The sequence below is a fragment of the Alligator mississippiensis genome, chromosome 1 (genome assembly GCF_030867095.1).
Source record: "Alligator mississippiensis isolate rAllMis1 chromosome 1, rAllMis1, whole genome shotgun sequence".
Classification (NCBI taxonomy): domain Eukaryota; kingdom Metazoa; phylum Chordata; order Crocodylia; family Alligatoridae; genus Alligator; species Alligator mississippiensis.
The window spans coordinates 190,126,562-190,154,551 of NC_081824.1; the positions used below are offsets into that span (position 1 = coordinate 190,126,562).

Below are 27,990 nucleotides of genomic sequence, written 5' to 3' on the forward strand. Positions count from 1 at the left end.
AGAACATATTTGCCTATCATATCAAATGCAAAATACGTACTTTTACAAAAGAAAGGAAATAACCAGCAAGGGAGAACATACATTTTGCATTTCCCATATAATAATCTTATCCATGTCAAGTTTAAAGAAACACAGATTGCTGCAAAACAGCATTATTTTGACCTATTTGTTGTGAGGCTTTCTAATTAGCTATTGATTTAAGAATTTTCTAAAAGATGCTATGAAATTGGAATCAATATCAGTTGATCAATAGAAAAAATAATTTTGTAATAACATAATTTTGTAACAACTGTTGTTGAAAACAATGTCTTGTGTGTGTTGTGCAATGTCAGGCCTACTAATTTAAATTGCTCCTGTTGAGTGTAGAATTTGCAGGGGCTGGTAGAAGTGCGTAGGAATAAAAATAACATGAAGTCCTTTTGAAAAGGCAATTTTTTTTTTTTGCATCACCCCTCTATTTTGGGTCATTTAAGGTTCTTTTCTATCATGAAGTATGCATCTGTTTAAACTGGGTTGGAATGTGTGTATTTGTTTATATAAGTAGTTTACAATTGTTTTAACTAGTCCTTGATTTAAGTACTTATCTCCAGTAATTGAGTGTTATCTTTTGAAAACACTTGTAAACTAAATTTTAAGTCTTTGGAGCAGAACTGCTATTTCTTGAATTTATCAGGGTTTCCTTTTTACTTTCTATTTCCATTTCTTTTAAATGGATCTTAACATATCAGACCAGTGTTTCAGAGACTTAAATTTTAGATGCAAGCTGCAGTTGCTTAGATTAAAAATGTTTTTTGCCGAGTCCTTTCTAGTCAGGATGATTCACCTGACAAGACTGGCCCAGTTTCTACCTAGTTAAATTGTTGCGTATATGTGAACTGTTACCCTGTACATTGCAGGCCAAGGAATATTTTGGCAGAACACCAGAATGAAGACTAAGAACAGTCTTTGTGTTCAGTAATTGGTGCCCAATCCTTTAGCACAATGGTGCTCAAACTTTTGGCTTCACAGGCTGGATAAGTGTAATGGGGCCAGTCCATGGGCCAGATCCCGTACAGGTTTGGGCCTTACGTGCCGGAGGTCAGGCCCCATGCTGCCTAACATACTGGGCCACGTTGTCTACCCACAGGGCTCCCCATGGGTCCAGAAATTTGACAGGTGAGGAGCAACAGTTAATCTGACACCAGTAGTCTTTCCTGCCCAAGTGCCAGGGTGGGGGCTGGACCCAATGATCTTGTAAGGTCTCTTCCAGCCCCTAACATCTCTGAATCTATGAATATTGCCACCCCTTTGCCACCACCACACTTCTTGACCTCTGTAGAGCCCTGTGGGTTGAATGACACAGCTCTGTGGGCATGATCTGACCTGGGGATCTCTGCTAGGCCCCAGTGCCAAGGCAGTGAACCCTTCTCAGCGCTTATGACAAACAACATGTTGCACAAGCAAAGTGTCTAATAATCCTTTGCTTTCATAGCCTTTTAATCTGTATAACTCTGAAACATTTTCAGAAGGCTCTTCTTAAATGTTACTAACCCGAGTTTGCAGTTGACATACTCAGATAGAGCAGGTTTGATGTGTTTTCTGTATGTGTTCAAGTGGCATTAAGGACAACATGTGGCTGTGTCGTATCTAAAGTCATGATTCTGTAGCCAGCTCTGCCACTAAGAACAGCAAGTCATTTAAGTTCAGTTTCCAGTTTCTCCATCTGAGAAACATTGTCCATTCTCTGCAGAGCAAGAATGTCTTTCATTGGAGATGGGGAAAAGACTTTTTTGTGGGTGGGTGGATGTCTGGGTTTCCTTCTTTAATTTTTCAAAAGTAGCGTCTGCCAATTGGAAGTTGACGATAGAAATATTCCAGTGCTGTGATTCTTAGGAAAATCTCTTTAAAAAACAGGTCTCCTTGCCTTTGGCTTGTGCAAGATTAAATTTCTAATATCAAAATCTACCTTTTTATCCAGTTTTGTGATTATAATTTGTTTACTTGGATACAGATGAACATTTTTAAATTGATGCATATAACCCAAAACTAGCCTTTCAAAAGACCTCAGCCCAGGTTCCTTATCTTAAGGAAACACTGTGATGACTAGAGGTGTACCAATACATCGGTCCAATATTGGGATGGTACTGATATAAAGAAAATTGTCTATATTGGGTATTGTCCTGATGGGGCTGATAATTTGGCTGATTAAATGCCTGTGCTATGCGCAGCTGCAGCCCAGCACAGAGCAGAGCTGGCAGCATGGAGAGCTGCCTCCAGCTGTTAAGTTGAAAGGGGAGGGGGGAGGGAAGGGGCATGGGGGTGCAGATCAACACCCCTCAGTGATGGAGGGGGCAGGGGCAGGCGCTGCCCAGTTTGGGGGGGGGGTGGGAATGGAGGCACAGCTTGTGGGGTGGGGGCAGCTCCTGCTACTACTTGCACCCTGGGAGGGCGGGGCGTGTGCCCCTGGATCTGCACTGTGGGGTGGGGCTGCAGCTGTGGGGTGGAGCCGGAGCTGCGTGGGGCTCTTCTCAGCCGTGGCTGGGCTTGGAGTAGGCTCCAGCGGCACTGAGAAGAGGCTGCAGTCACCCCAAGTTTTGCTGCAGCTTTGCTTCCAGCCCTGTGCCACCACTTGGCACCTGCCGCAGCCCTGGCTGAAGACCCTGCCTCCACCCAAGTGCCAGGAAAAGCCACAGCTGTGCCAGGCGGTAGCACAGGACTGGGAGCAGACCTGTGGCGAAATGTGGGGTGCCTGCAGCCTCCTCCGTGCTGCCGGAGTCTGCTCCATCCCACAGCTGCAGCCTGCCCTATGCTGTGCAGATCAGGAGATCCCGCACCCCCCCCCAGCTGTCCTGGGGTGCAAGCAGCAGCAGGAGCACAAGCCCTGCCTCTGTCCTGCACCCCCTCTCCCCCCACTCCTCCTGAGCAGTGCCTTCCCCTGCTCTGTCCCTTACTATGGGGGTCATTGATCTGCCCCCTCATGCCCAATGCGATTAATTTTAAACAACTTTCAAGTTGAAATCAAATTTAGGTTGGAATATACCTTTTAGCTGTTACTCAGCAAATAACTGCATATTGGTCACTACAAATGCAGGGAAAAAATTTCCATGGCTTGGAGAAAGTTTTCAGGTGTCGTAAGAGGATCAATGCATAGTGTCACAAGATATATTTGTGTGAGCTACTGTGGAAGATGGAAATTTTGGTGAAGAATAGACGTGTGTTCTAGTGGTGGTTGATTCTGTGTTTTGATGTGACGGACATCCAGAGTATTGGGTAGCACCCCTCTCTCCCCTGCCAAGATGTTATACAGATTTTATCTTAATGTATTTGTAGTTTAATCTTAAAACTGCTTTTTAGTGACAGTGCCCTTGTCTTCCCTGCTTTTACCTAGGGCACATGGGTTGGATCTGGCCTGCAAAGGTCTGATTTGGCACAGATGATCAGGAGCTTGGTGCTCCACCTTTTCTGCAGCACTGCACTCTGCCGCAGAACTTTCTCTTCCTCTACCTTCTGGTCACAAAATGGGATGTAATTTAGTATTATTGCAGAAATACTGAATTGTGTTGGTGGTAGACACGTTCTTTCATACCAGATCTTCCTCTGTGGATTGTACAGTGACTTCTGGGTTGCTGCAGAGACTGGCATGGGGGAAGGGAGGTATTCATAGTATCATGGGGTATCCTGTCTTGCTTCTGTAACACCCTGGGGAGCACCACTGCCTTGCTTCTGTAACACCATGCCAGCCCCATCTGCCTGCTCCTACTCTGCACACACCAGATCTAGAAATGTGGCAGAGAAGTAACCATGTGGATCCATCCTGTGGGGCTTTGGTACAGATGGATTTTGCCTGTGCCATGATATAGTGTGGCAGCTGGCTGGTCTCAGACCTGAGCTGGGTCATTCTAGACCACGACTGTAAACCATTGCTGACTCTGATCCAGACAGACATTCTTCCAGCCTTTTGGTGTTCTCATGCGTGGATAATAGTAATACTTTAAAAGTGACTTTGTGTTTAGAGATAGAAAGAACTGAACAGAAATACTCCCTTCTGTCGATTGTGTTTATTTTCCTTACAATTAATATACACGTGCCTTGTCTGACAGCATGTGGTATCCACTGTGCTATTACCTACCAATCCATGTAACCTCGGAGAGAATCGAGGAGTTCAGTGTGGCAGCAGAAGCTACTGCCTTGCCTTCTGTCAGTATTTTTTGTGCCTTCTAGCCCTGAAATTCATGACTAACTACCCTGAATGCCAATTATATCCTACTTAAGGTAATCTGTTTTTCACAGCTCAAAGCAAAACATTCAGTCCTTCTGTAAATAACCATCTCCAGCCTATACCAAGATCTTGTGAAAATACATGTGTAAACATATCAGGGTAACCTCCAGTACTTGATATTTGCTCTTGGCATTTCTTAACTCCTAGCTATCAAAGCTCCATCTACAAAGTAGGAAATGACTGTGATTTAACAACCACACCTCACTCCAACCAGCCAAATTAAGTAATTCACCTTTAGCTTCACTGTTTGGAGGTTCAGTTGGTTTGAGGTCACAAGGGAATCTTCTGATGCATTTTTCTGACTGAAAGTTTGCAATGCTGGTTGTATTACAACTTTATTGATTGTAAATTACTTGTGATCCTGCTTTTTCGGTGTTGACAACTCATGTTTTGTAAACCTTATTTTGTTCCTTTTTGAAAGCCCTGCCTTCTTGATTTTTATGGTCATCTTGCTGAAGAGCTAGGTTTGAAGTCTCGTGGTTGCAGAGAACAGCTGGACAGTGTGACCTGTGATTTGAAAGGCTCAGAACCCAAAAGGCAAATGCACTGAATCCTGAATTTATTTGAGAGAGAGAATGTGCATGTGTGTGTGTGGTTTTGGGGGTTTTTTGTTTTATTAATGACATTGGAAAACATGCCCAACCTTCCCCTTCCCATACAGAAGCAGGATTCTCAAGAGATACTCTGTCCCAGAGCCCCTGAGGGGTTTATGAATTTTTAATTGTGGCATTAACACATTATTTTTCTTGTTTTGGGCAAGAGCATAGTAAAGCAGGAACAGTGGATTCTTCTTTCCTAACCCAGTGCATGTTAAGTTCCTGGTAGGAAAATGAGGCAAGTCCCCTGTGTTCCCATCCTTTTCTACCTGTGGTCCAATTACCCCATTGTTCTGATTATAACCTCCTCCCTGCCTTGGTTTATTTACTACTTGGGCCTGAATGCTGTAACATTTTACTTTCATGGATAAAGTAGATGGGGAAGGGGCAGTGAGGTCTTGAGTAAACCTAGGAAAGAGATTTGTATTGACAGTATTTTGTGTCTAATTAAAATATCAAATCAGGTTTGCTTTTCAGTATGTTGGTTTTTTAAAATATTTCTAGTGCATTTTACTCCTTTGGTGCTTTCCTTAATTATGTGATTCTCTTGTGGGATTTATAAGGACAATAGCACACTGAGGCTTTTATTGACTCCTCTTATTTTTGGGGGGGGGAGCAAGCTTTTTTCCTAAAATTGAACCTGAAAATACAGAGTCACCTTTTTCACGGTTGACTTAGACTCAGAGCAGATTGATATTGTATTGCTTAAATAATAAATGCAGGTATTTCATTAGGACCTTAAGGCATCCAAATGCTAGCAAAATCTTTTTCTTTTAATTTTATAACATATATGTCACTGGCAGAACCAGCTAATAGTGTAATGAGGAGGCAAGGGTAGAAAATGTTAAATAATTTTTCAATTTAAAAACTGTGCAAAATAAAGTAATGTGTATTCATTATGTAAATCAAGGCATTCCCTTCACTTGTGAATGTCATAACTACTTTTGCTTTATTCTTAACAAGTCAGTCCAAATGCATAACATGAATCAACAAAATCTTTAGACAAACATGGGATTAGCTTGGTCAGTTATCAGAGCTCTAATACTTACTAGGCATAAGAAGTGATAGGAGATTGTGATTTATGAAGCTTCTCAGTGTCCCAAAGGGAACTTTTGGTTGCTACATATGGACAGTCAAGTTTTTTGTACCTTTTTATTACTGTCTTTCTACTAGCAGCTCATAGAAAGCTCAGTTGACAGGACTGGTGATAAACTTATTTACTAGCAGCGATATGGAGGACTGTGTCCATTTTGATCCTTTTGTCTTTTGGAATGTACTGGTAGACATGGCTCTCTCTTCCCTATCCTATCCCTATACTTCAGTCCTTTTTTTACTGGCATGCTCTGTGATCTTTTCTTCTTTCTCTGGTGGATTATTTAAAAAAAAAATTATACATTGCATTTCTTATGTTTAATTAAACCAACATTTTTGTGATCCAAACGATCTGAATTTCAGTCTGGATTCCTATACCTGGAGACTGAGCACAGTCTGTCTTCCTGTTCTTGGTGTCATTCTTTCAGGTCAGAATTTGGGTAATTCAAGGCAAAACTTTTGATGCTCAACTTGTCATTTCTGTGTTTTGTGGGGAGAAAAAAGCCATTATCCAGAATTTTTGGCCAGCTTCATCAGTACTGAACACCACAGATTGAAAAATTTATTCCCTAAAACTGATTGAAATTAAATCTCATTTAGTTGGAACAGGGTTAGGTCCCCATTTATAGCTGAGATAATAGGCTTTATCTGATGAGAAAAATTCCCACGGACTTCAGTGGTGCAGGATCAAGCCCTTTGAGCAAAGTTTCATGGGTTAAAAACATACAATGGATTTAATGCTGCCCAAGTTAAGATAGTACATGAATTGTATCAAAACAGACTGGCACAGCCATTTGCACACTAGGCTTAAATGGCAGTTAAATGGAATTAGCTATATTGTTGCAAGGCACCATCTAAATTTGAATAATTTTCAGGTGCTTAATGTGGGACAATGGATTGTCAGTCTGTAATGTCTGGGGTTTGCTGCCAGACAAGCTCAAATGTGAACCAAACCCACTGTCTGTTTTTAGCCCTATATGCCTTTTCCCCCTTCTTCCCCTTTGGCTCCAGCCGCATAGGGTTTTGAGCATCTTGGACTTGAGCTTGGCTGTTTGTAGCCAGATGAAGCCACATGTGGTTTAGGAGCTTGGTCATACTGGTGGAATCCCAAGCACATTTACCAAAGCTTGCTAGCACTCTGTTACCTAAAGATGGTGTGTATTCCTAAAACATCTGGATAACTGCACTTGCTCTATATGTTACTTACTTGTCCTGAGCTCTTTCTGTTCTTTTATGGGTTTGACTTTTTTTGCTAATTCTTGCTGCTGGAGACTGGATGAAAGTGTTTTTTATTAGTGGCTTCTAGTGGCACAGTCTTTGCTGTATAATTTTGCACGAGAAATTAAACTTCTCAATTGTAGATCTTGGGAGATGAGCTCAACTATACAGAAATACTGAGTAAACTAAGTCAGCCTATCAGTTAATATGCACATAGAGTACAACATAGCATTTTTGCTCTGTTGTCTTGTTGTCTAATAGCCTAATAAAGATGTTGATAATAGCACTGTCCAGGCGAAGAACAAGTCAGGGTGATGTTTGGAGGGAGTACTTTTCATTTAAAACAAAATGAATGACAGCTGTAAATGCAAATGAAATAATGGAGTGTGTATAAGTGTGGAGATCTACTTCAATTGAGTAATTGCCAGGGATATCACCTATTGGTAGGGGTTAACTTTCCATCTCCCTTACTGCTTGGTGGTGTTGAACCTTTGCTTGATGCAGATTTTCAGAGCTATGATTTACTTACTTTTGGAGTTGCAGACTTTGAACTACTTAGGTATGAAATCCATCCTCATGGTAGAAGGGATTTAGGGACAGAACACTTTCTGTAGTTCAAGGACCTATGTGACGATTTTTAGTCTTCAAAGACTGCTTGCTTTTTCACGGTGGAGCCCTTCTAGTTTTGCTGCCACACAATTGACAATTTGCATTTTTTGTTTGTTTTTTTTCACTTGCAGACCAGGAATACAATAGCATAAGCATCTCTTAAACAAAACACTGTTTTTCCTTATTTTAGTGGCCTGAAAGTTTGAAAAGGAAAGTGTCATAATAATAGTATAATACATGCATAATAATAAAGTTTTTAAAGAGACACCATGAATTTGAAACTAACATAGCTTTAACAAAAAAAAAAAGGGGTGGGGAGGGAGAGTAGCCTCATGTGTTGCAGCCATTTCAGTGATTGGTCCTCTAGTCAATTTTTGCAGTTTTAGCCTGATATTTTCCTTTAAACTTTTTCTTAACTCGTGCTGTATGAAAGACCTTTACAAATAAATGGGGAGTGAGAGACAAAAAGGAAAAAAAGAGTCTTTAAATTAGATAGCAAAAGTTAACAAAACTCAGGATTAGCCTTCAAGAAAAAAAAGAAAAACTAGTTAGGTGCAAGTGCTGAAGTGGCCAACTAGAGGCCGTGCTGTTCTTGACCCACTGCTCACAAGCGGGGAAGAATTGGTGGAGAATGTACTAGTAGATGACAATTTGGGCAGCAATGACCATGAGATGATTGAGTTCAGGATCCTGAGGAAGGAAGGAGAGCAGCAGAGTAAGGACCCTGGACTTCAGAAAAGCAAGGCTGACTCACTCTGGGAACTGATGGTCAGGATCCATTGGGAAGCCAGACTGAGGGGGAAAGACATCCAAGATTGCTGGCTGTACTTTAAAGAAGCCTTACTGAGAGTGCAGGAACAAACCATCCTGATTGCAGGAAGACTAGCAAGTATGGCAGAAGACCAGCTTGGCTCAGCAGGGAACTCTTCAGTAAACTAAATCACAAAAAGGAAGTTTGTAAGAAGTGGAAACTTGGAAAAACAACTAGGGAGGAGTATAAGAGTGTTGCTTGGGTATGCAGGGGTGAAATCAGGAACGCCAAAGCACACTTGGAGTTGCAGCTAGCAACAGACATGAAGGGTAACAAGGGTTTCTACATGTATGCCAGCAACAAGAGGAAAATGAAGGAAAGTGTGGGTCCCTTACTGAATGGGGTAGGCAACCTAGGAACAGAGGATGCAGAAAAGGCTGAAGTGCTCAATGCCTTTTTCACCTCTGTCTTCAGAGACAAAGTCAGCTCCCAGACTACTGCACCTGGCAGCACAGTTTTGGAAGAAGGTGAGCAGCCAACAGTGGCGAAAGAACAGGCAAAGGACTGTTTAGAAAAGCTGGATGTGTACAAGTTCAGGGGGCTGAATGCGATGCACCTGAGGTTGTGGAGGAAGCTGGTTAATGTGACTGCAGAGCCACTGGCTGTTATCTCTGAAAACTCATGGTGGGGTCAGGAGAGGTCTCGAATGATTGGAAAAAGGCAAATATAGTGCCCATCCTTTAAAAAAAGGAAGCAGGAGGATCCAGGGAACTACTGATCAGTCAGCCTTCCCTCAGATCCTGGAAAAATCATGGGGCAGATCCTCAAGGAATCCATTTCTAAACATTTGAAGGAGAAGGTGATTAGGAACAAGGTGAAGAAAAGGAGGCTGAGAGGGGACCTGGTAGCAGCTTATTGCTATACTAGGGGAGTACATCAAGGGCTCCGAGAGCGACTGTTTACCAGGGCACCTGAGGGGAAAACCAGGAGTAATGGCCACAGACTCCTGGAAGACCGTTTCAGGCTCAACATTAGGAAAAACTTCTTCACAGTTAGGGTGTCCAGACTGTGGAATAAGCTCCCTCCAGAGGTGGTACAATTGTCTACCCTGGAAATCTTCAAGAGGAGACTGGGCAGTCATCTTGCTGGGGTCACCAGACCCCCAGTTATCTTTCCTGCTTGGTGCAGGAAGCTGGACCCAATGATCTTCCAAGGTCCCTTCCGGCCTTACAAACAGCGTGGACTCACCAAGGGCATGTCATACCTGACTGCCTTCTATGACGAAGTGACTGGCTCTGTGGATGCGGGGAGACCAGTGGATGTGGTGTACCTTGATTTTTAGCAAGGCTTTTGATACGGTCTCCTACAGCATTCTCTTGGGCAAGCTAAGGCAGTATGGGCTAGATGAATGGACTGTGAGGTGGATAGAAAACTGGCTGGAGCATTGGGCTCAGAGGGTAGTAATCAACAGTTCAGTGTCTAGCTGGCAGCCGGTATCAAGTGGAACGGCCCAGGGGTCCATCCTGGGGGTGGTTTTGTTCAATGTCTTCATCAACAACTTGGACGATGGCATAGAGTGCACCATTATAGTATTGTAGTGCTTAGGGTCGGAAGGGACCTAAATATGATCAGGTCCGACCCCCTGCCCTGGGCAGGAATGGGTGCCGGGGTCATATCGCCCCAGCCAAATATCTGTCCAGACTCCTCTTGAAGACCCCCCATTAGCAAGTTTGCAGATGACACTAAGCTGTGGGGAGTAGCCGATACACTGGAGGGTAGGGCTAGGATTCAGAGACACCTTGACAAATTGGAGGATTGGGCCAAAAGAAATCTCATGAGGTTCAACAAGGACAAGTGCAAAGTCCTGCACTTCAGGTGGAATCATCCCATGCAGTGGTACAGGCTGGGAGCTGACTGGCTGGGCAGCAGCTGTGCAGAAAAGGACCTGGGGGTTACAGTGTACAATGAGCTGAATATCACCCAGCAGTGTGCCCTTGTTACCAAGAAGGCTAAAGGCATACTGGGCTGCCTTACACAAGCGAAGTGATTATTCCCCTCTATTCAGCACTATTGAGACTACATTTAGAGTACTGTGTTCAGTTTTAGGCCCCCTACTACAGAAAGGATGTGTACAAATTGGAGAGTCCAGCAGAGGGCATTGGAAATGATTCAGGGGCACGTGACTTCTGAGGAGAGGCCGAGAGAACTGGGCTCATTTAGTCTCCAGAACAGGACTGAGGGGGGATTTAAGAGCAGTCTTCAACTACCTGAAGGGGGGTTACAAAGAGGATGGAGCTAAACTGTTCTCATTGGTGGTGGCAGATAACAGAACAAGGAGGAACAGTCTCAAGTTGCAGCAAGGGAAGTTTTAGGTTGGATATCAGGAAGTATTTTCTCACTAGGAGGGTAGTAAAACACTGGAACCAGGGTATTCAAAGAGGTTGTGGACTCTCCATGCTTGGAGGTTTTAAGACCTGACTAGACAAAGCCTTGGCTGGAATGAGGATGGTCCTGCTTCGAGCAGGGGACTGGACGACCTCCTGAAGTCCCTTCTAACCCAATTTTCTAAGATTCTATAAATCACATGATACTGCTAATGACAGGTTTTGCTTCCACTTAATAGACTGCAGAAGCTTTTTCATGCTCCCCTGCTAACATGTCTCGGATCTGACCTGCAGGCACAAATATTAAAGACTTTAATATTCCACTAAAGCACTAATTTACATTGTGCAATGTCTATTTTTGTTCAGTTTTAAACCTGTTCTAACTAGTGTTGGAATTGAATTGCTGTAGATTTACCTCTCTGTATTATTTGCACTTACGTTGTATAACTGTCTTTCTATTTGAACTCTGTTTCTAGTTGCTTATAATTTCCCTCTGATGGTTCAAACTTTCCAGGCTCATTTTTTGTGTAAAATTAACTTTGTTTGAACATTTGAGCAAAAATGGTACTTTTTCAATGTGTAATAAGCACCTAAGTAAACAAGCAAACAAACTTCTTCAGCAACCCTCTTGCGTAAGAGTGGATTGAGAGAGGATTGACTAAAAATTTAATGAGATTTAAATAGAGGCTTTCTACTTGGTAAATTTAAGAATCGGTCTTACCATTTGTATTTCAGGTATTTTCTAAGGTAAGGTGTATTCTCATTAGCTGAAATAACCTTAAGACATGGAGATTTTTAAAAAACTAAGTAGAACCATAACGCTAGATTTGGTACATTGTTTTGTTATGTAGGAGGTTACCCTAAAACTATTTACATTCATTTTGGTAGTAATGTAAATTATTTTAGGTTTCTTATTTTAATATTTTAACATATTGGAAACATGTGAATGACATGGCTTATTTACTAAGTAACAAAACTTCTTGCTCATGCAGTTTTATTTTTCTTGAAACAAACTTCAAATATTTTGGGTATATAACTTCTCTTACCAAAATGTATTTTATGTTCTAGTCAGAAAAGTATACTTACTATTTTAGGTTGGTTTGGGGAAGGGGGGTGGGAGAATCAAATATGCCAAGCTGAAAGTGCTAGAAGTTAATTCCTACTTACTAAATCTCTTGAAAAAGAGAACCTTCGAAATTACTCTAAGATGCACGTCAAACTTTTAAAAACAGTCCTTTCTCATTTTCATTCAAAGACTGGAAGAAAAAGATCTTTCAGTACTGTGTGCTAGTTTTGTGGAAGAGCATGAGAGCATGGCAGTGACTGTTTTCTCCACTACTACATTCTCTGAAATAAAACATGCACCTTGTTCTTGGAAGGTAGAATGTAGGAAAAAAGATTCCCCACCCCAGGCATGGATGACTTTTGTGATCTAGACTAAGTTGTGTATATGGAGGCATCCCTGGAGGCTGTGTGAGACACCAGGAACTTCCTGGTGTGGCAGGACAGCAACAAGGCTAGGTCCTAGACCTGGGCTGGGCAAAATACAGCTCACAGGCCAGATCTGGCCTGCCAGCTGATTGGATCCAGCCTGTTGGGGGAGCCCACCAATTGACTGGATCCAGTTGGCAGCTGCCCCCGCAGTGCTCTGTATTGGGCCAAGCCCTGTCCAGGTCAGCCTGCACCACACTCTAGCATGTGCCCACTGGCCTGGCACCAGCCAGTGCACACAGCTTACTAGTCGGGCTGCTCCTGATGCAGCTGCAGCTTCCTGGGTGCTGCTCAGCTCCCTCATCCTCCAGCACCAGCTGTTCCTCCTGGTCCTGCTGCATGAGCTGAAAGGAAGCTTCAGTTGGGCAGCTCCTGCCCCAGTGCATGGAGCTCCATCTCCCAGCTCTTGGCTGCCTTCCCTCTGTCTGTCTGCCCATGCCAGGTGCACATGCCCCCTGCTTCCTTCCTTCCCCATGCCCCTCACATCCTCCCCACAAGGCAGTGGCCACCCTGCACTCCCACCCCGTAATCTCGGCCTCACCTGCCCATGGGCCCATCTCACAGGGAGTTTTGGTGAGTTGTTGCAGGGGCTGGGGAAGGTGAGTTGAGTTGTCACAGGCCAGGTCAGCACATCAGAACTCCCTATGTGGTCCCAGGCCCAAACAGCTGGCCCACCCACTGGGCTAATCTCTTGTAAGGGTAGTAGCAAGACATTTTTACTGCAAATATTTAAGTTCTGGTAAGTAATTAAGTGTTTTTTTTTCAATACTGCAACCCTCATCAAGATACTATAAATTATGTGCAGCAGCTCATATTTGCCCTGAGCCAGTTCATTTGCTGTTTCAGGCACATGCTGCAGTGTTCAGCCAGTAGTTACTGTGGTTGTAAGAGGGTTAACACTGGACTCTGCCCCTGCTCTTTACAGTCCTAGGGAAAACTGGCTGCTATCTTTGCAACTGTGAGTCACTGTCTGCTTGCCTCTGTCCCCTGCTTCTACTTCACTGAAAAAAATCAGCTTCCCTGCTTAAGATATGCACCCTCAGTTTTGGAGGACTGATTTTGGGGGGTTGGGGGAATGCACGTGGTATGCAAGCAAATATGGTAGTTGTACTATATGAAATAAACCATGATTCCAGATTCATGCTCCTCAACAAATAGAATTCATGGGATAATTTTACTGATTAGAAACCATAATTCAGGAAAAATGGGCTGGCAAGAGGATATGCAAATAGTCAAGGGATCAAAGACAAGGAAAAATCTCCCAAATTTTCACTGAGGAAATAGATGCAGGTGTTGTGCTTGGCTCAGTATGTAGAGGTGGAGGGTAGAAAACACTGTATCGTGTTTCATTTTGTTTTTTTTCCCTTAGTCTGCTTCATCTGATTCTTTGAGGTGGGAGGTCCAATTATATCCTTTGTTGTATATGTAAGCATCCCTTCAAAATTAGTTTGCTGCAGGTGTCTGAGATGGACAAGCTCCAAGTTGCAGCCCAGGTGTTGGAGGTGGACGAGTTTTGAGTGTGAAATGGTAATTGGATTCCTGAGGAGGGAATAAATGACCAAAAGATGTATTTTTGGGGAGAGGGTGGGGAAAGCTGCATTATAAATCGAGAGATGCAGTTGTTGATGGTTGTCAAGAATTGCCTGCTAGAGATGGCGTTGCTTTCTGTAGTGTTCTATAGTAAGGGGGAAATCTGGTATCTGTCTCTTCTGTGGTGGTATCAGAAATGTGCATATTAGTCAGCCAAGTCTGGATTTAATGAGGTAATAGATCAAGTTACAGAAAAATAATCTTATCCTAAATTTCAGAGCAATGCATCCAGAGTTCTTGAACTTCACAGAACACCTTTCCTACCTTGCCTTTCCTTGTATCAAAGTGACCTACATTTTGGTGGAGGAACACCAGGCTTTACTCTCTCCCAGTCTTCTGTTCCCATGGTGACAAGACTGGGTGTGTGTTAAGCGGCTTTGGTAATTTTTTGGCTAGGTTATGACCAGTTTCCTAATCTCTGTCCTTCTGTTGGACGTGATCTCTTTTATTTCCATTGTGACAATCAGTCAGGAATGATGACACCCATCTTCTGACCTCCTTGGTTGCTTCTGCTTATTCTTGTAAATTTTGGAAACCAAAAGTGCTGATCATTGTCTTACTACCATTCTTACTTCTTGATTTTCTAGTCTCCATTTACTAAATAGTAAATAATAGTTGTTGTTTTTAGCAACTAATTTTCTCAGACCATTTCTTCCTTTACAACTAATTCTGCAAGTTTGAAGAACTTACAGTAAACCTTGTCTAATGTAACATTCTAAACATGGGGAACTAAGATTATTTTTTTACCAGAACATTTTAAGAATAATTGTGAAAAACATTTCAGATTAAAATTTGGCAGATTTCACCACTTTTGCTTGACCTCTGCATCTGAAGAGAGATGGCTGAGTTTGAAAGCTGTATCAAAAGTTTATAGTGGTTTTCAATGGCCTGAACATAGCATGATTTAAACACAAATATTTATTTACTTTTGTCCTGTGTTCTGGTAGAATATCTTATTTGGGTGCTCAGTGCATGCTGTTGAAAACTGGGCTGGGTTCCTGTTTTTGCTTGAAGAAATGGCATGCTGATCTATTTTGCTTCCTGTGTTATGTGCCAACTTAAATTGACATGTAGCATGTAGATTTCTGTTTGTAAGAATATTAATAGTATTAAAAACATTGTGATCATATTTAAAGTTTGCTCTTTTTCTCTTTATAGTAGTTGAATGGGGAGATGATGTTAAAGCAATTTCAGAAGATGAAGCCGTGGTGCTGGTGAACCATCAAGCAACAGGAGATGTTTGCACTCTAATGATGTGCCTTCAGGATAAAGGCATGGTAGGCTATCACTGGAGAAACAGGATATTTTCTGTGTATATGGTTATATTAAGGAAGACTCATGTATAGCTCTTCCCTTTTTGCCTTCAGTGAGCAATGATGGATGTTGCTTCCCTCTAAAATAAGAAAACCTTAAATAAAGATGGGAGTCATGTTGGTTTTTTGTTTGTTTTATGTGACAGCAGGTGGTTTAGAGCAAAATTCTGAGATCATAAATATGGACTTAAAAGAAAAAACATAATACTAAATCTTTGTGGGTGAATTCTGGAGAAGAAAAAAATCTCCTAAAACATAAGGTTGAAGCTAATAGTCTCTTATATGCATAACTTTATAATATTTTTTTTCATTTCTCATGCATAACTTGTTCCAACTTCAACCAGTGAAGAAAAACACTTTCAGGTATCACTTACTCCAGGATAGATTTTCCTACCCCACCCCCGTCCTGTCACAAAAGGTCTGAGGCAAATATTTATTTCAGAGAAATGAGTGTCTAAAATTGAGGTGATCTGTTTTGTATTTTCCATACACCGTATTTAGGTTGCCAAAACTTGAAAATTATATGTTCAGTTTCAACTTCAGTTTATCATGAGTTTGTTGAGGAGAAATGATGTTTTCACATATCTTGTAAGTTATAATTAATTTATATAGTCGATTTTTGGGTCTGATGTTAATGATCAAAGCAGAGAAGAGTAGAAATTCTAGAAAGACTCCTTGCTAACTCTGAATCCATTTTATAGCTTCCTTTTCCCTCAACACTGAAATTTCCCTGTCAGTGAAAGAAATTAGAAAGCAAAAGAAATGTCTTGCATTCTTCCTCAAAGTGTCTGCACAGCTTGCAGCTTCACAGGAATTCTTGGCACTAAACCATTTTCAACAGGCTTTTAAATGATTTAGGGAAATATGCAGGCATTTTAACTTGTTAAACTCTGTGTGTAATTTTATCAGTGGCTTAATGGAAGAACTCTTCGGGGAACATTGTCTTTCTCTGACAATAACAACATTGCCCAGCATTTTCAAAGCTATGGTTATATCATAAGCATTCTTTTTCCTCCTCAGGATTAACCAAACAAACTTTGTATCTGTCACAGCCTGGAGAACAACTGAGAAACCAGAGACAAAAAAAAATTCCTAAAAGTACATTTTGTCATGTCAGTTACTCTGAAAACTAAGGAACGATTTGGACTGCCATAATCGTATTAATAAATAGCAGTGTATAAGCTAAATTCTATCACCTCTCTTCAGAAAGACAGAAGCACCTCTTTATGTCCTGTTTCTTCACCCAAAATGCATTTAGAGCAGTCATTTGGGACAATTTTGCACCAATGTGCTGTAGAAGTATAAATGTTTATCCTTTATAGCAAAAGGATGTTTACACACTGTATCTGAGGTTTCAAATGGCTTAAAAATCAGGCTGAGGCTTTAAATTGCAGGCAGATGCAAGGGAATTGCTCTTATGTACCCTAGATGTGACATATAATGAAAATTAAAGCCACATACATCCAAGTCCTATTGCTCCATAGACAAAGATACAAATCAAACGGCAGTTTTAAGGGATTGCATAGCCCCAGGCTGCAAAACTCTATCAAGATCCTTAGAAACATTTTGATGGAATATTTCATATCTTTTCACACAGGTATAATGAATGTGCAGGGTGCAAAGGAATGGAGACAGGACTTCTTTTGGAAAACATGGATGTATGAGACTTTTTTTTTCTTTCAGTGTAACTGTAACACTGAAGGCTTTCTTAAGTCTGTGAGGTTTTTGTGTGAAGAAACTTTAAAAGATTCCTATAAAGATACTTAAATAGTTAAGCTTCACTCCTTAAAATATGCAGGTTGTGCCCAAAGGTGGGCTTTGGCTTTTGTTTAATTTACTTTATAAATTAATATATTATTATAATGTGTTGTGAAATATTTCATGAATAATACAAGCAGCTAAAAATAATTGCAAGCAAGATTAGGTTGATTCAGTGACACCTTCTGAATGACCCTATTCTAATAATAAATCCTACTTTTTTTTAGCTCCAAGATAACTGTAAAAGTCACACTTGGCTAATATTCAGAGTTAAGTGGTCTTCCAACTGTCTTGACTTTCATACTTGCGGTATCTTTGTGCATGCAATAAAATGCCAACTCAAGTTCTTTTTTTTTCAATGCAGTTTCTGTATATTAATAGATTTAATATATTTAAATATTTGGTCCTTGATTTGGTTTTATGATTTGCCTGTGGTATGTGGTAAGGATGGGAGTAATGGGAGCAGTTCAGGGTCTTTATCTGTGCTTATTTGGGAGAAAAAGCTGGATTTTTGTGTTCTGTTTTTCTGAAATGTGGTAGGTACTTTAAATGCAGAGTTGGCTTGCAGTTGGAGCAATATAATGAATATTTTTAACATGCATAAGTGACTGCTGTGAGACTATAGAATAACCTTGTCATTTATTTGGGAAAGATGCCTGGAGCTACAAATTGATATGGTCAGAATAAATTGTTGTTCACCAAAAAACTACCAAGATGAGCTGAGGTTTTTAAGATTCAGATTAAGTGGTCTTTTTCTCAGGGCTTTGAGAACTTTGCATTGCTTGTCATAGTTCATGTGAATTGCTAGCATCCTAAGATTTTTAGCATACTATTAAGTTGAATTTTAATTGGTGGACCTGAAAGCATTTTCTTGAAGTGTTAAGCATCTCATTTAAGAGATGGAGAAACTGGGGCATAGAGAAGTAAAGTGACTTGCCTAAGGTTATCCAGCAGGTAGTGATAAAGTCAGGGATGGAATTCAAGTCTTCTGAATAGCAATCTGTTGTTTTATCCACTGCCTAAGAAGCAGCTCTTAAGTGATGTGTTTACCACAAGCTTTTTTTAGTTAAACAATTCCCCAAGTGTCCCAAGTTGAGACTGATGGTCTGGTTCTGGTCTACTTCTGGCATAGTAAAGAAGAATGTTACAACCTGCTTAAAATTTGTCAAAGAATTTTGTTCTTCAGTATGGTGACAGTACTGGAATGCTTATAAACAAATAAAATGGACAAAAAGGATCACTTTTAGCCTTCTCAAACTTAAATGCAAATGCCAGTGAACTGTACCACACTCTTAAGACTCCCTTGTGCTTCCAGGTTTTCTTGCATTAATTAGAGAAACTTTGTGGAAACAAACGCATCCATGAGGACTGCAGTTTTCATTTGTACAGTGTAAGTGCCTGCCCAGTACCATGAATCCAATATTTTTTCCTTCCAGATAAATTTGAGAGCAGGATTTCTGCTGCTGGTACTTGGTGACCTTGTTATACAGTCCAAGAAGTTACACTTGAGTCAGCTACAAAGTGTTAAAAACATTTGCAATAAGCTTGTTGAGGATTTACTAACACAAGCATATGATCAGTTCAACCAAGAGGATTAAGTTAAAATGCAAGGATGTTACTGGCAGTGCCATAGATTACAGTAGAATGCATAACAAAATGTAAATGAAAAGTCTTAGAAATTGTCCTTTGAAAGAGAGAGAGAGAGAGGAAGTGGAAATTGGAAGGAAGATTTCTTTGTACTATGCATTGCAAGTTTCAAGACTTAATTTCCCAGTTTCACTCAACAATTACAACAAATGCTTTAAGATCCAAGTCCATCTTCATGGCCTGTATGACTTTATTATGAGAACTGCCCTGTCAGATGACTGTCTGACTGCACTGTGGAATAATAGGCACCTTGTCTTGTCAGTTGTCATAGGAAACTTATTCCTATTATTTCTTTGTCCTCTGTCTTTTTTGGGGAGCTGTGGAGGCAAAAAGTAGTCCACCTGAAACAGAATATGAAACAGCTGTATATCCATGTGGATCCCATGCTAGGTGACACATGCCTAATGCTTCCAGGATCAGCAGCCTTCTTTCACCCATAGGCATACAGGCTACATCAGCCACAGATGTCCTACAGTTCACTTTCCTGCTTGTGGCAGTAAGGTGGAGTTAACATTGCCTTACCTACTCTTATCAGCATTGTTCAGTTGTAAGTTAACTTCTAACTCTCAAATTCCCTTTGAATTTCACCTTTTATTTTGTCAGCTGTGTCCAGAAACAAACTAATGCAACCCAACGCTTATTTACTTCCCTTCTTGGGCAAAATGATGGATTCAGAGCAGTGTCTAGCTTCCTTGTCTATTCTGCAGTTTTCAGTCTGTTCATGAAATAGGAAACAGTCATAAACTTGTTTAACCATAAAGAGCAGGTGATGCTTACTTGGTTTCTGAGCCACATTTGGTACCCATGCCTCAGTGTACAGACCAGCAAGTGTTAGCATCAGCAACAGTGATGGCTGTGGTGCTGACACGGACAAAATAAATGAAAGCTGTGACAATGTCACTTAATGTTGGAGGAAATGTAACTATCCATAGGATGGGTGTTTTCACACAAACTCTTACCTTTGGCACCTGTGCTTATATCTGACTTCTCAGTACTGAGATTTTCTCAAAGACCAGCATAGCCCCTCTTTAAATTAATCTTCTCAATTCCCAGGATGCATCTCTTCTCCACTCTCTGGCAGGGAACCATCTCTTCTCAGACTTAACAGGTCAGGCAGGGGCCTCTCTCTGGAGGCCAGGACTTTGATTCCCAACTAAGATCCCAACTCGTCCACCTCGGGTGTCATGGCAGCAGCCTGCAGAAAACTCTGAACTAGCTGTGCCAGTATAATGCGCTACCCTGGTTGTGCTGGTCCCCTATTTGGCTCTTGGATGGAGGTTCTCCTCTCCCCTTATCCTTTAAGGAAAAATAGAGGGTCTTAATCCCCTTCAGCATGTGTTGCCAGTCCCGATCTTCAGATGAAGAATATCAGCAGTCGGAGGGACAGGCACTATAACTCCCTGAGCAACATGCATCTGTTGGAGATCTTTGTCCCTTCCTGATGAGGAGGTCTCTAGCTCTTGTACCAACCTCAGGTAACTTAGCATTACAGACGCTGTTCTCCCTTACTGCTGCAACTTTCAAAGTAGTAACTCCAACAATAAAAGAGAAAATCCATTAGCTTTATATACTGTGGTGTTTAGCTTCTGGTTGGATAGCTCACCCAATAAATTAGGGCATTCTAGCTTCAGTCAAGACACCAATTCTGTCGCCATCTGCAGTCCTGGCACCTGTTTTTTCAGTACAGGGCTATACAAGAACATATGGGGAAGAGTGCCCCTCCCCACTCCTCCTTTTAACTTTGTACCTGATGCTCGTGTAGTCCTGGTCTGATTGGGGTGCATGCCTCGACTACCTACAGAAGACTTGGTTACAAGACACTTGGTACTTGCATGTTCCAGAACTACAGGCGGTCAGATTAACTTGCCTCTGGTGTTCCAACCTGCTTCACAGAACTCCACCATGCAGGCTTTCTCAGATAACACATCCGCAATTGTAATATCCAAACAAACGAGGAGATGCTAGCCTACTCTTCACCTCATGTCAGAAGACGATCAGGTTATGGGTATGATGTCAACACCGTGGGATATATGCTCAAGAGGTTTTCTTCTAGGAATCGGTGTCTCCCTGGCACACTTCTTGAGCAGCAAATATTGGTTGCTCTACCATCATAGCAATTTTATAGTTGTGGGGAAATTCTATTATAGACTTGCTTGCCACCTAAGACAATACAAGGTGTCTGGTTCTAGGAAAGCATGAGCTTGGGGTCATTATAAAATGCATTGCTTGTGCTATGGGCTCAAGCCTCTTGTCTGTTTGTACTGGTTCTTTTTGTTCCTGGGAAAGACTGTGTACCAGAATGACTGACTGGTGTTTCAGAACATCATTATGGATACAAGGACCTTGCCTTCATCCCTTACTTTACTGTCTTGGATTCTGAGCTAGTGAAGGAACTGAATGATAGCTGTGCTGCCCTGCCTTTCTGGCCTGTGGGGGAAGGCAAGAGGGCAGACCTAACACAGGTCTCAGTAGATGTTGTTGTTCAAAAACTCTGCTATTGCCTATGCATGTGATAGCTCAGAAAACATAGTTACTATGAGATAAATAACAATTCCTTATTTGGAGACCAAGACAGTTTTCTACCATATGAAGCCCGCTAAGATCAAATACAGAGTCAAGTAATAGATTCATCTTTCTGAGAAACACAGTGAAAACTCAGTGGGGACAAATTAGTAAGAGGCAGGTAAGGTGCCTGTGTGAAGTTATAACACATGAGTAGCTGCTGTATTCTGTATATTAGCTCTTCTGTTGTTGCTTTTGAGAACGTAACCTGGCTGGTTATCTGTGTGTGTCCAGTTCTCTGCATAAATATCCTAATTAATCCTTTTTAAAAACTTTTCCAGGTTGTCCGTCAGATGATGTGGCTAATGGATCATATATTTAAGTATACAAATTTTGGCATTGTATCTCTAATCCATGGAGACTTCTTTATAAGACAGGTAAACAGTAAATATATAGCAGTACTGTCATTGTATCGGGGCTCAGTTTTTCCCTCAAGCCATTTGGTTGCAAAATTTCAATGCTGTGTCTGGAAATTTCATTATGCCTCTCCTATTAGTGAGAATTACTAAGTGAAATCCCTGTGCTGGAAATATTTTTGCTGGGGAACAGGGTTTTTATAGAAGATAAAATATTAAAAATAATTACCTCAGTAACTTATTATTTAACATGTATATTACGATAGTGCTGATAGCCATTAACCCGACTGGGGTCCTGTTAGGATAATTTATTGTACAAATATATTAACCTGGGTAAAATCATGTAAGACTTGTCTCGCAGGCTAAAAAAAGTACTAGAAAAAGTTCCACTTGGTAATAGCTCAGCTCAGTTTTGGGGCCCACATCCTCCAAGTGTCAGCCCAGACTTACCTCGGGCATCTTCCCTCCGCTCCGTTCCCCCACCCTCAAAAATCTGTTGGCATACATTCATGTCTACCCAGTATAGGGTGCATTTTTTTTGGTTTGTAGGAGGGAGAAAATGAGATTTTATTTGAGGGCATACTGAGTCTTAATTGCAGAAACTATTTTTTTCCATAAATTATCCCACCCACACCTTGCATAACTCATTAATTTTGATATTGAGTATATTGTACATGATTGCATTTGCAATTGGTATTTAAATATGATTGTTTAAATGTGGGAATGTGCATATATAGTAAATACCATGTGATCAGCCATGTAAGTGACAGGAGATGTTTATATTGTTGGGTTCTGGTAAAACTTGGAGTTGGCAGTTTTTAAATGGTTACTGCAGTTGACTCCACTTTAAACTATGTCACTTCATACCACCTGAGAATCACTCCGAAAGCTTGTCCTACCCTCCCGTCTCATTTGAAAGCTGGGAGATTTGTAGTTGAAGACCCACATCTTAAGCCTGCACTTGCTCCCTCTAAGGCAGTTATAGGCAAGTTTTTCTGGCCCCAGGCCAAAATGACCTACTTTGCGTCAGAGTCAGTTGGATACTCATGCTAGGACCTGACTGTCATTGCTTATGTTTGCAGTAACATAGGGAGAATGATGCTGTCAAAATCCTCCCCCTCTTCCCCCACCAAATGCTGCTGCAGCCACAGGTGTGCCACTGAAGCCACACATCTGCAGGCCAGATCCAGTGGTTCTCTAGGCTGGATTGGGTCCATAGGCCAAGTGGTAGGTTGATTCATAGGTTGCCGACTCCTGGTCTAAGAGGCTGGAGTGGCTCTAGCAGGGCTCTTCCCAAGTGGTGGTTTAAGACCTACATCTCAATCTGTTACTTTACCACTGCTAGCATTAAAATCAGGACTTGTTTTTAAAAGTTGTTTAATAAATGAAGAAAGAACTTTTGTAAAGACAATCTCTTCTTGAGGCTCTATTAGGTCATCAAAGAGAATTGGTAAAGGATAGAAGCACAATTACTTTCTAGCTGGCATTTCAGGTTTAATAAGTGCGTATGTCCCTAAGCTAGCTGTTTTTTTGGTGCCAACTCTTCAGCTTACTTCTAGGGGATGTCTTCAGTGGCTCTATGCTGTTTCAAGACTTGTGCTAACAACAGCCTCTCCCAATCCAAAACAGAGGTGCTGTAGGGTCAATCCTTACCACGACTCTTCTCCCTCCTCCCTCCCCACCCTCCCCCATTTGGGAGATCTTTGGCCGAGAGAGGCTGTGGTTACATTTACATGAGATGATTACTGTAGAGTAGACTAATTTTAGGATTTAGCTGTGCAGTAAAGCCTCAGCATCTACACATGCGGCCCAAACTAATAAATGCTTCTGTAGGTTAGTACTTGCCAACACAAGTACCATCCTACAGGACTGGCTGGGGCATGAAGGTGCTTCAGTGCAGGGGCTGCCTGCTGGCTATCCCTCCACTATAGCACCTTCGTGCCCCAGCCGATCCCTCCGCAGCGTGTTGAGCCAGGTCAGAGCAGCCCCAGGCTGGCAGGCTGACACCTGTGGCAGACTTACTTCAGGAAACTTTTCCCCCCATCACTCCTCCGGGCCTCCTGCCAGCTGGGGCTGCTCTGACCCAGCTCAACATGCTGTGGTCCTGGGCACATTTGTAAACGCTGCACCCGGGAATAATAAACTCTGGCATGAAGTGTGCTGGAGTTTATTCAGTGAAATTGATGTCACGCATAGACACACCCAGTGAGAGCGTGTCCAGCATGTCCTTTACAACCTCAGTTCCAAGTGTGGAATGAGGAGCAGGAGTGGGGAGAGCTCAGTTTATTTTTTTGCAGGAGCTGCAAGTGGCATGGAGCCAGCATAGATACTGTACTACCCTTTAATGATTAATCCTTTTTGGAACAAAGTGAATGACTAAATCATTGCAAAGTTTAACCAGGAATTTGAGAGCCTTAAACAAATCAGGCTTTTTCACCCCCCTAAACAGAACTGGTAGCAAAACTTAATTTCAGAATCACAAAAAAAGGATCCATTTTGTCAGCTGTGGGCCTTTGAATTATAGAAATAATAGAAAATTAGAGTTGGAAGGGATCTCAGGAAGTCATCTAGTCCAACCCCCTGCTCAAAGCAGGACCATCCCCTACTAGATCATTCCAGGCAGGGCTTTGTTGAGCCAGGCCTTAAAAACCTCCAAGGATGCTTCTGTACAATACTTTGTTTTAATAGGATTAATGGAAAAACAGATATATGAACATTTTATGGTTGCTGACCTGCGTGTTTTCATATGTGGCCTGTAATGGAATCTTCTCGTAAACTGTCCTTATTTTAGATTTTATATGTATCTTTTTTTGTGATGAAGCTTTTTTCATGAGTTACTTTTTTTTTTTCTTGGCAAATCTTTTTATTAATTCAAAATGGATCTTTTACTGAGCAAATTGAATTGGAGTGCTATTAACAGGTGATAAATACTTCCTACTGTTCACTGACATCAAAGAATGCACTTCAGGGGAAAAAAAAGAAGTTTGAACCACTGGAGCTTTACATCTCCTTGATTCTGAAAACTCTTAGTCCTCTATGAAAGTGACATTAAATTGCCGCTGCTTTTGGAAAAATAGTATCTTTCTAAAAAATTCTTAAAAAAGCTTAAACTTACCATAATATCTTAATCATTTTATATTTTAAGTAGTCTTTCTTCTCCCACCCCAATCTTCTAGGGAAAAGCTCACCGTGACCAGCAGCTTGTGCTCCTCGAAGAACATCTAGAAAAATATTATAGAAGCCGTAGTCGGAAATGGATTGTACTGTTTCCAGAAGGTGGCTTCCTTAGGAAAAGGAGGGAAACAAGCCAGGCATTTGCCAAGAAAAACAATTTGCCATTTCTTCAGCATGTCACCCTGCCAAGACTGGGGGCAACACAAGTTATTTTGAAATCACTTTTGGGTCAGCAACAAAATGGAACCCCAGCAGGTGGAGATTCTATGAAAGCAGGTAAAGATAATTTTTACAGTCCTCTTAAAGTTTAGTCAAGTACGGTTTGAATGTGAAATTATTAAACAAAAATTTAAGAATCACAGAGATCTTTTCTAGCCAGGTCATTACCTGAATGTATAAACATAAAATATCTTGAAATGTTAATTGCTTCATTTACTGATCATATTTTTTAATTTTAAATTTTTTGTCAATTTTTTTTTTGGTGTTTGCAATCATCTATTCTTGGAACTTGAAAGATAATTACAGCTATTTTCAATTTTCTGTTGATAGCTGCTTATACTCTGTACCCATTAGTGGTATTTAAATGCCCAGCTTGGCCTGTGTAGATTTACTCCAGAAACCCTTTTTTATAGATGGTATTTTAGTTCTTTGGCTTGCAATTCATGCGCGCAGTTTAAAAGGGCCCGCCGACAGGGAAAAAGCCCCAGGTAGACGTGGGAGCGGCGAGAGATGTGCGGGTGAAAGCCCATGGAGAGAGGGGGCTAACCCCTTAGTGTGTGTGTGTGGGAGGAGGCGGCTGAGTGGAGCCGGGCCAGGTCAAGCCCTGCCCAGGCCCCTACTTGGCCCAGCCCCCCAGGGAGACAGAGAGGTAGGGGGGGGTACTCGCCTGTCCCCCTCCAGTAGGGCAGGGTCCCCCAAATCCCGGGCAGGGCCCCCTTTTGCCCAAGAGCAGCTTCCTCGACGGCAGGCCCACTGCGCATGCGCGCAGTTTAAAAGGGCCCGCCGACAGGGAAAAAGCCCCAGTTAGATGCGGGAGCGGCGAGAGACGCGTGGGTGAAAGCCACCGCTCCCCCGAAGCCCCCCAGAGACCCTCCAGCAGCCGCGGAGCCCCCCGGCAACCCCCAGCACAGCCAGAGGTAAGCAGGGCCTGTGGAGAGAGTGGGCTAACCCCTTAGTGTGTGTGTGGGAGGAGGTGGCTGAGTGGAGCCGGGCCGGGTCAAGCCCCGCCCAGGCCCCTACTTCGCCCAGCCCCCCCGGGAGCCATGTGACCGGAGCCGTGCGAACAGGCTGCGCAAACAGGCGCGCTTCTCTACCGGCACATGAGTTAGCACGAGAGGGCCCGGGACCCTGCCTGTGCACCCCCCAGGGTAGACAGTCCCAGCTGTAGCCAGCCTACCAGAGGCATGCCATGGATGGGCACGCGCCGCACACCGAGGGTCCCCTCAGGCTCCGCGGTCCCCCCCCACCCGGCACCTCAGAGACAGCCACCCAGACAGAGCCCCTGGTTCCGGCCTCCACGCAGACGGAGCCCCTGGCTCTTGGCTGCAGGGGCTGCCTGTCCCTTTTCTGGGGTCTGGGAGCATGGTGACCTCCCCTTGTGGGGTCTGCTCCCTTTTGGGGTCTCTGGCACGCCAGCTGGAGGAGCTCCAGGCCACAGTCCAGAGACTGCATGCCATTAGGGACTGCGAGCAGGAGATAGACTCCTTCTGCCAGGCCCTTCTCCCCTGGGAGGCGGAGGGTAGACCACAGTCTCCCTCCAGGCCAAAGGAGGACTCTGGGACCTCCCGCTCTGTCCAGCCAGGGGTGTGGACCACGGTGGTCAAGGGCCCTAAGGCCCACTGCACCAAGGCCTCTGCCCGCCGGAGCTGAGCAACAGGTATGCACCTCTTGCCGCTCCAGCAGAGCATGCTGAGTTGCCGGCTCCCGCAGGCAACATGGGCCCAACTACACCTCTCGCCCCTGCTCTCCCCAAGACAAAATGTAAGGTGTTTGTTGTGGGAGACTCCATTCTGAGGGGGACGGAGGGGGCAATCTGCCGCCCCGACCCCTTAGCCCGGGAAGTCTGCTGCTTCCTGGGGGCCCGCATCTGGGACATTGCGGAGAGGATCCCAGAGCTCCTCCAACCCACAGACCACTATCCCATGCTCCTAATTCATGTGGGCACCAATGACACGGCTCGGAGCGCTCCCAGCCGGGTCATGAGGCGCTACAGGGATTTGGGAGCAGGGCTAAAGGGTCTGGGGGCACAGGTGGTATTCTCGTCGATCCTCCCACTCTCAGGTTATGGGCCAAGGAGGGCGAGGAGGATCCACGTGGTCAACCAAAGACTGCGGCGCTGGTGTCGTTGGGAAGGCTTTGGCTTCCATGACCACAGTCCACTCTTTAGCGAGAGAGGCAGCAAGCTGCTGGGAAGGGATGGCCTCCACCTCTCTCCCCTAGGGAGGAGGCTCTTCTCAGCCAGGCTGGCTGACCTGCTCCATCGGGCTTTAAACTAAGCCCGCTGGGGGACAGGGGCACTACTGCCACTGCTGGCCCATTGAGCAATCCCTGCAAAGCCAGCAGGTCAAGGCACTTCAGGGAGCCCACCCCTGCCCCAGCCCTAGTAAAATCTGTGGGCAAGGAAGGAGCCCCCCAGGGGACACTTGCCTGCCTGTACACAAATGCCAGGAGTTGGGGAATAAGCAGGAGGAACTCATCCTCCTGCTCAAAGCAAATAATTATGATGTCACAGGGATAACGGAGACCTGGTGGGACTCCACCCATGACTGGACCACGGGTATAGATGGCTATACCCTGTACAGGAGGGATCGTGTAGAGAAAAGGGGCAGGGGTGTAGCTCTCTATGTTAAGGAAAGCTACACGTCCCTGCAAGCCGATATTGGCGACCAGGGTGGACAGCTGGAGACCCTCTGGGTTAAAATCCGTGGGGAACATGGCACAGGGGACACAATGGTGGGAGTCTACTACAGACCTCCCACCCAAAGTCCTGAGCTTGACCGGGAACTGGCTGAGGCCGCATGCTCCAGGACCATGGTTGTCATGGGTGACTTCAATTACCCGGACATTTCGTGGGAGGATCGCTCAGCAAAATCTGAGCGGTCGCAAAGCTTCCTCTTGTGCGTGGATGACCTCCACCTGACTCAAGAAGTCTATGGGCCAGTGAGAGGCAAAGCGCTGCTCGACCTGGTACT

At 43.2% G+C, this 27,990-nt stretch overlaps 1 protein-coding gene across 6 annotated transcripts in view; it reads left to right on the top strand.

Annotated features, from left to right (window-relative positions):
• LPGAT1 (lysophosphatidylglycerol acyltransferase 1) overlaps positions 1-27,990 on the top strand; it is a 123,889-nt gene that overhangs the window by 38,451 nt on the left and 57,448 nt on the right. For 5 of the 6 annotated variants that reach the window (XM_059718067.1, XM_059718059.1, XM_006261519.4 and 2 more), the window contains 3 exons: positions 15,148-15,266; positions 21,551-21,646; positions 24,802-25,075. In XM_059718067.1, coding sequence (XP_059574050.1) covers positions 15,148-15,266; positions 21,551-21,646; positions 24,802-25,075 — 489 coding nt within the window. Of the gene's footprint in view, positions 1-12,614; positions 13,927-14,207; positions 14,350-15,147; positions 15,267-21,550; positions 21,647-24,801; positions 25,076-27,990 lie in introns of those variants that run through there. The other variant, XM_059718079.1, reaches the window with a different exon arrangement.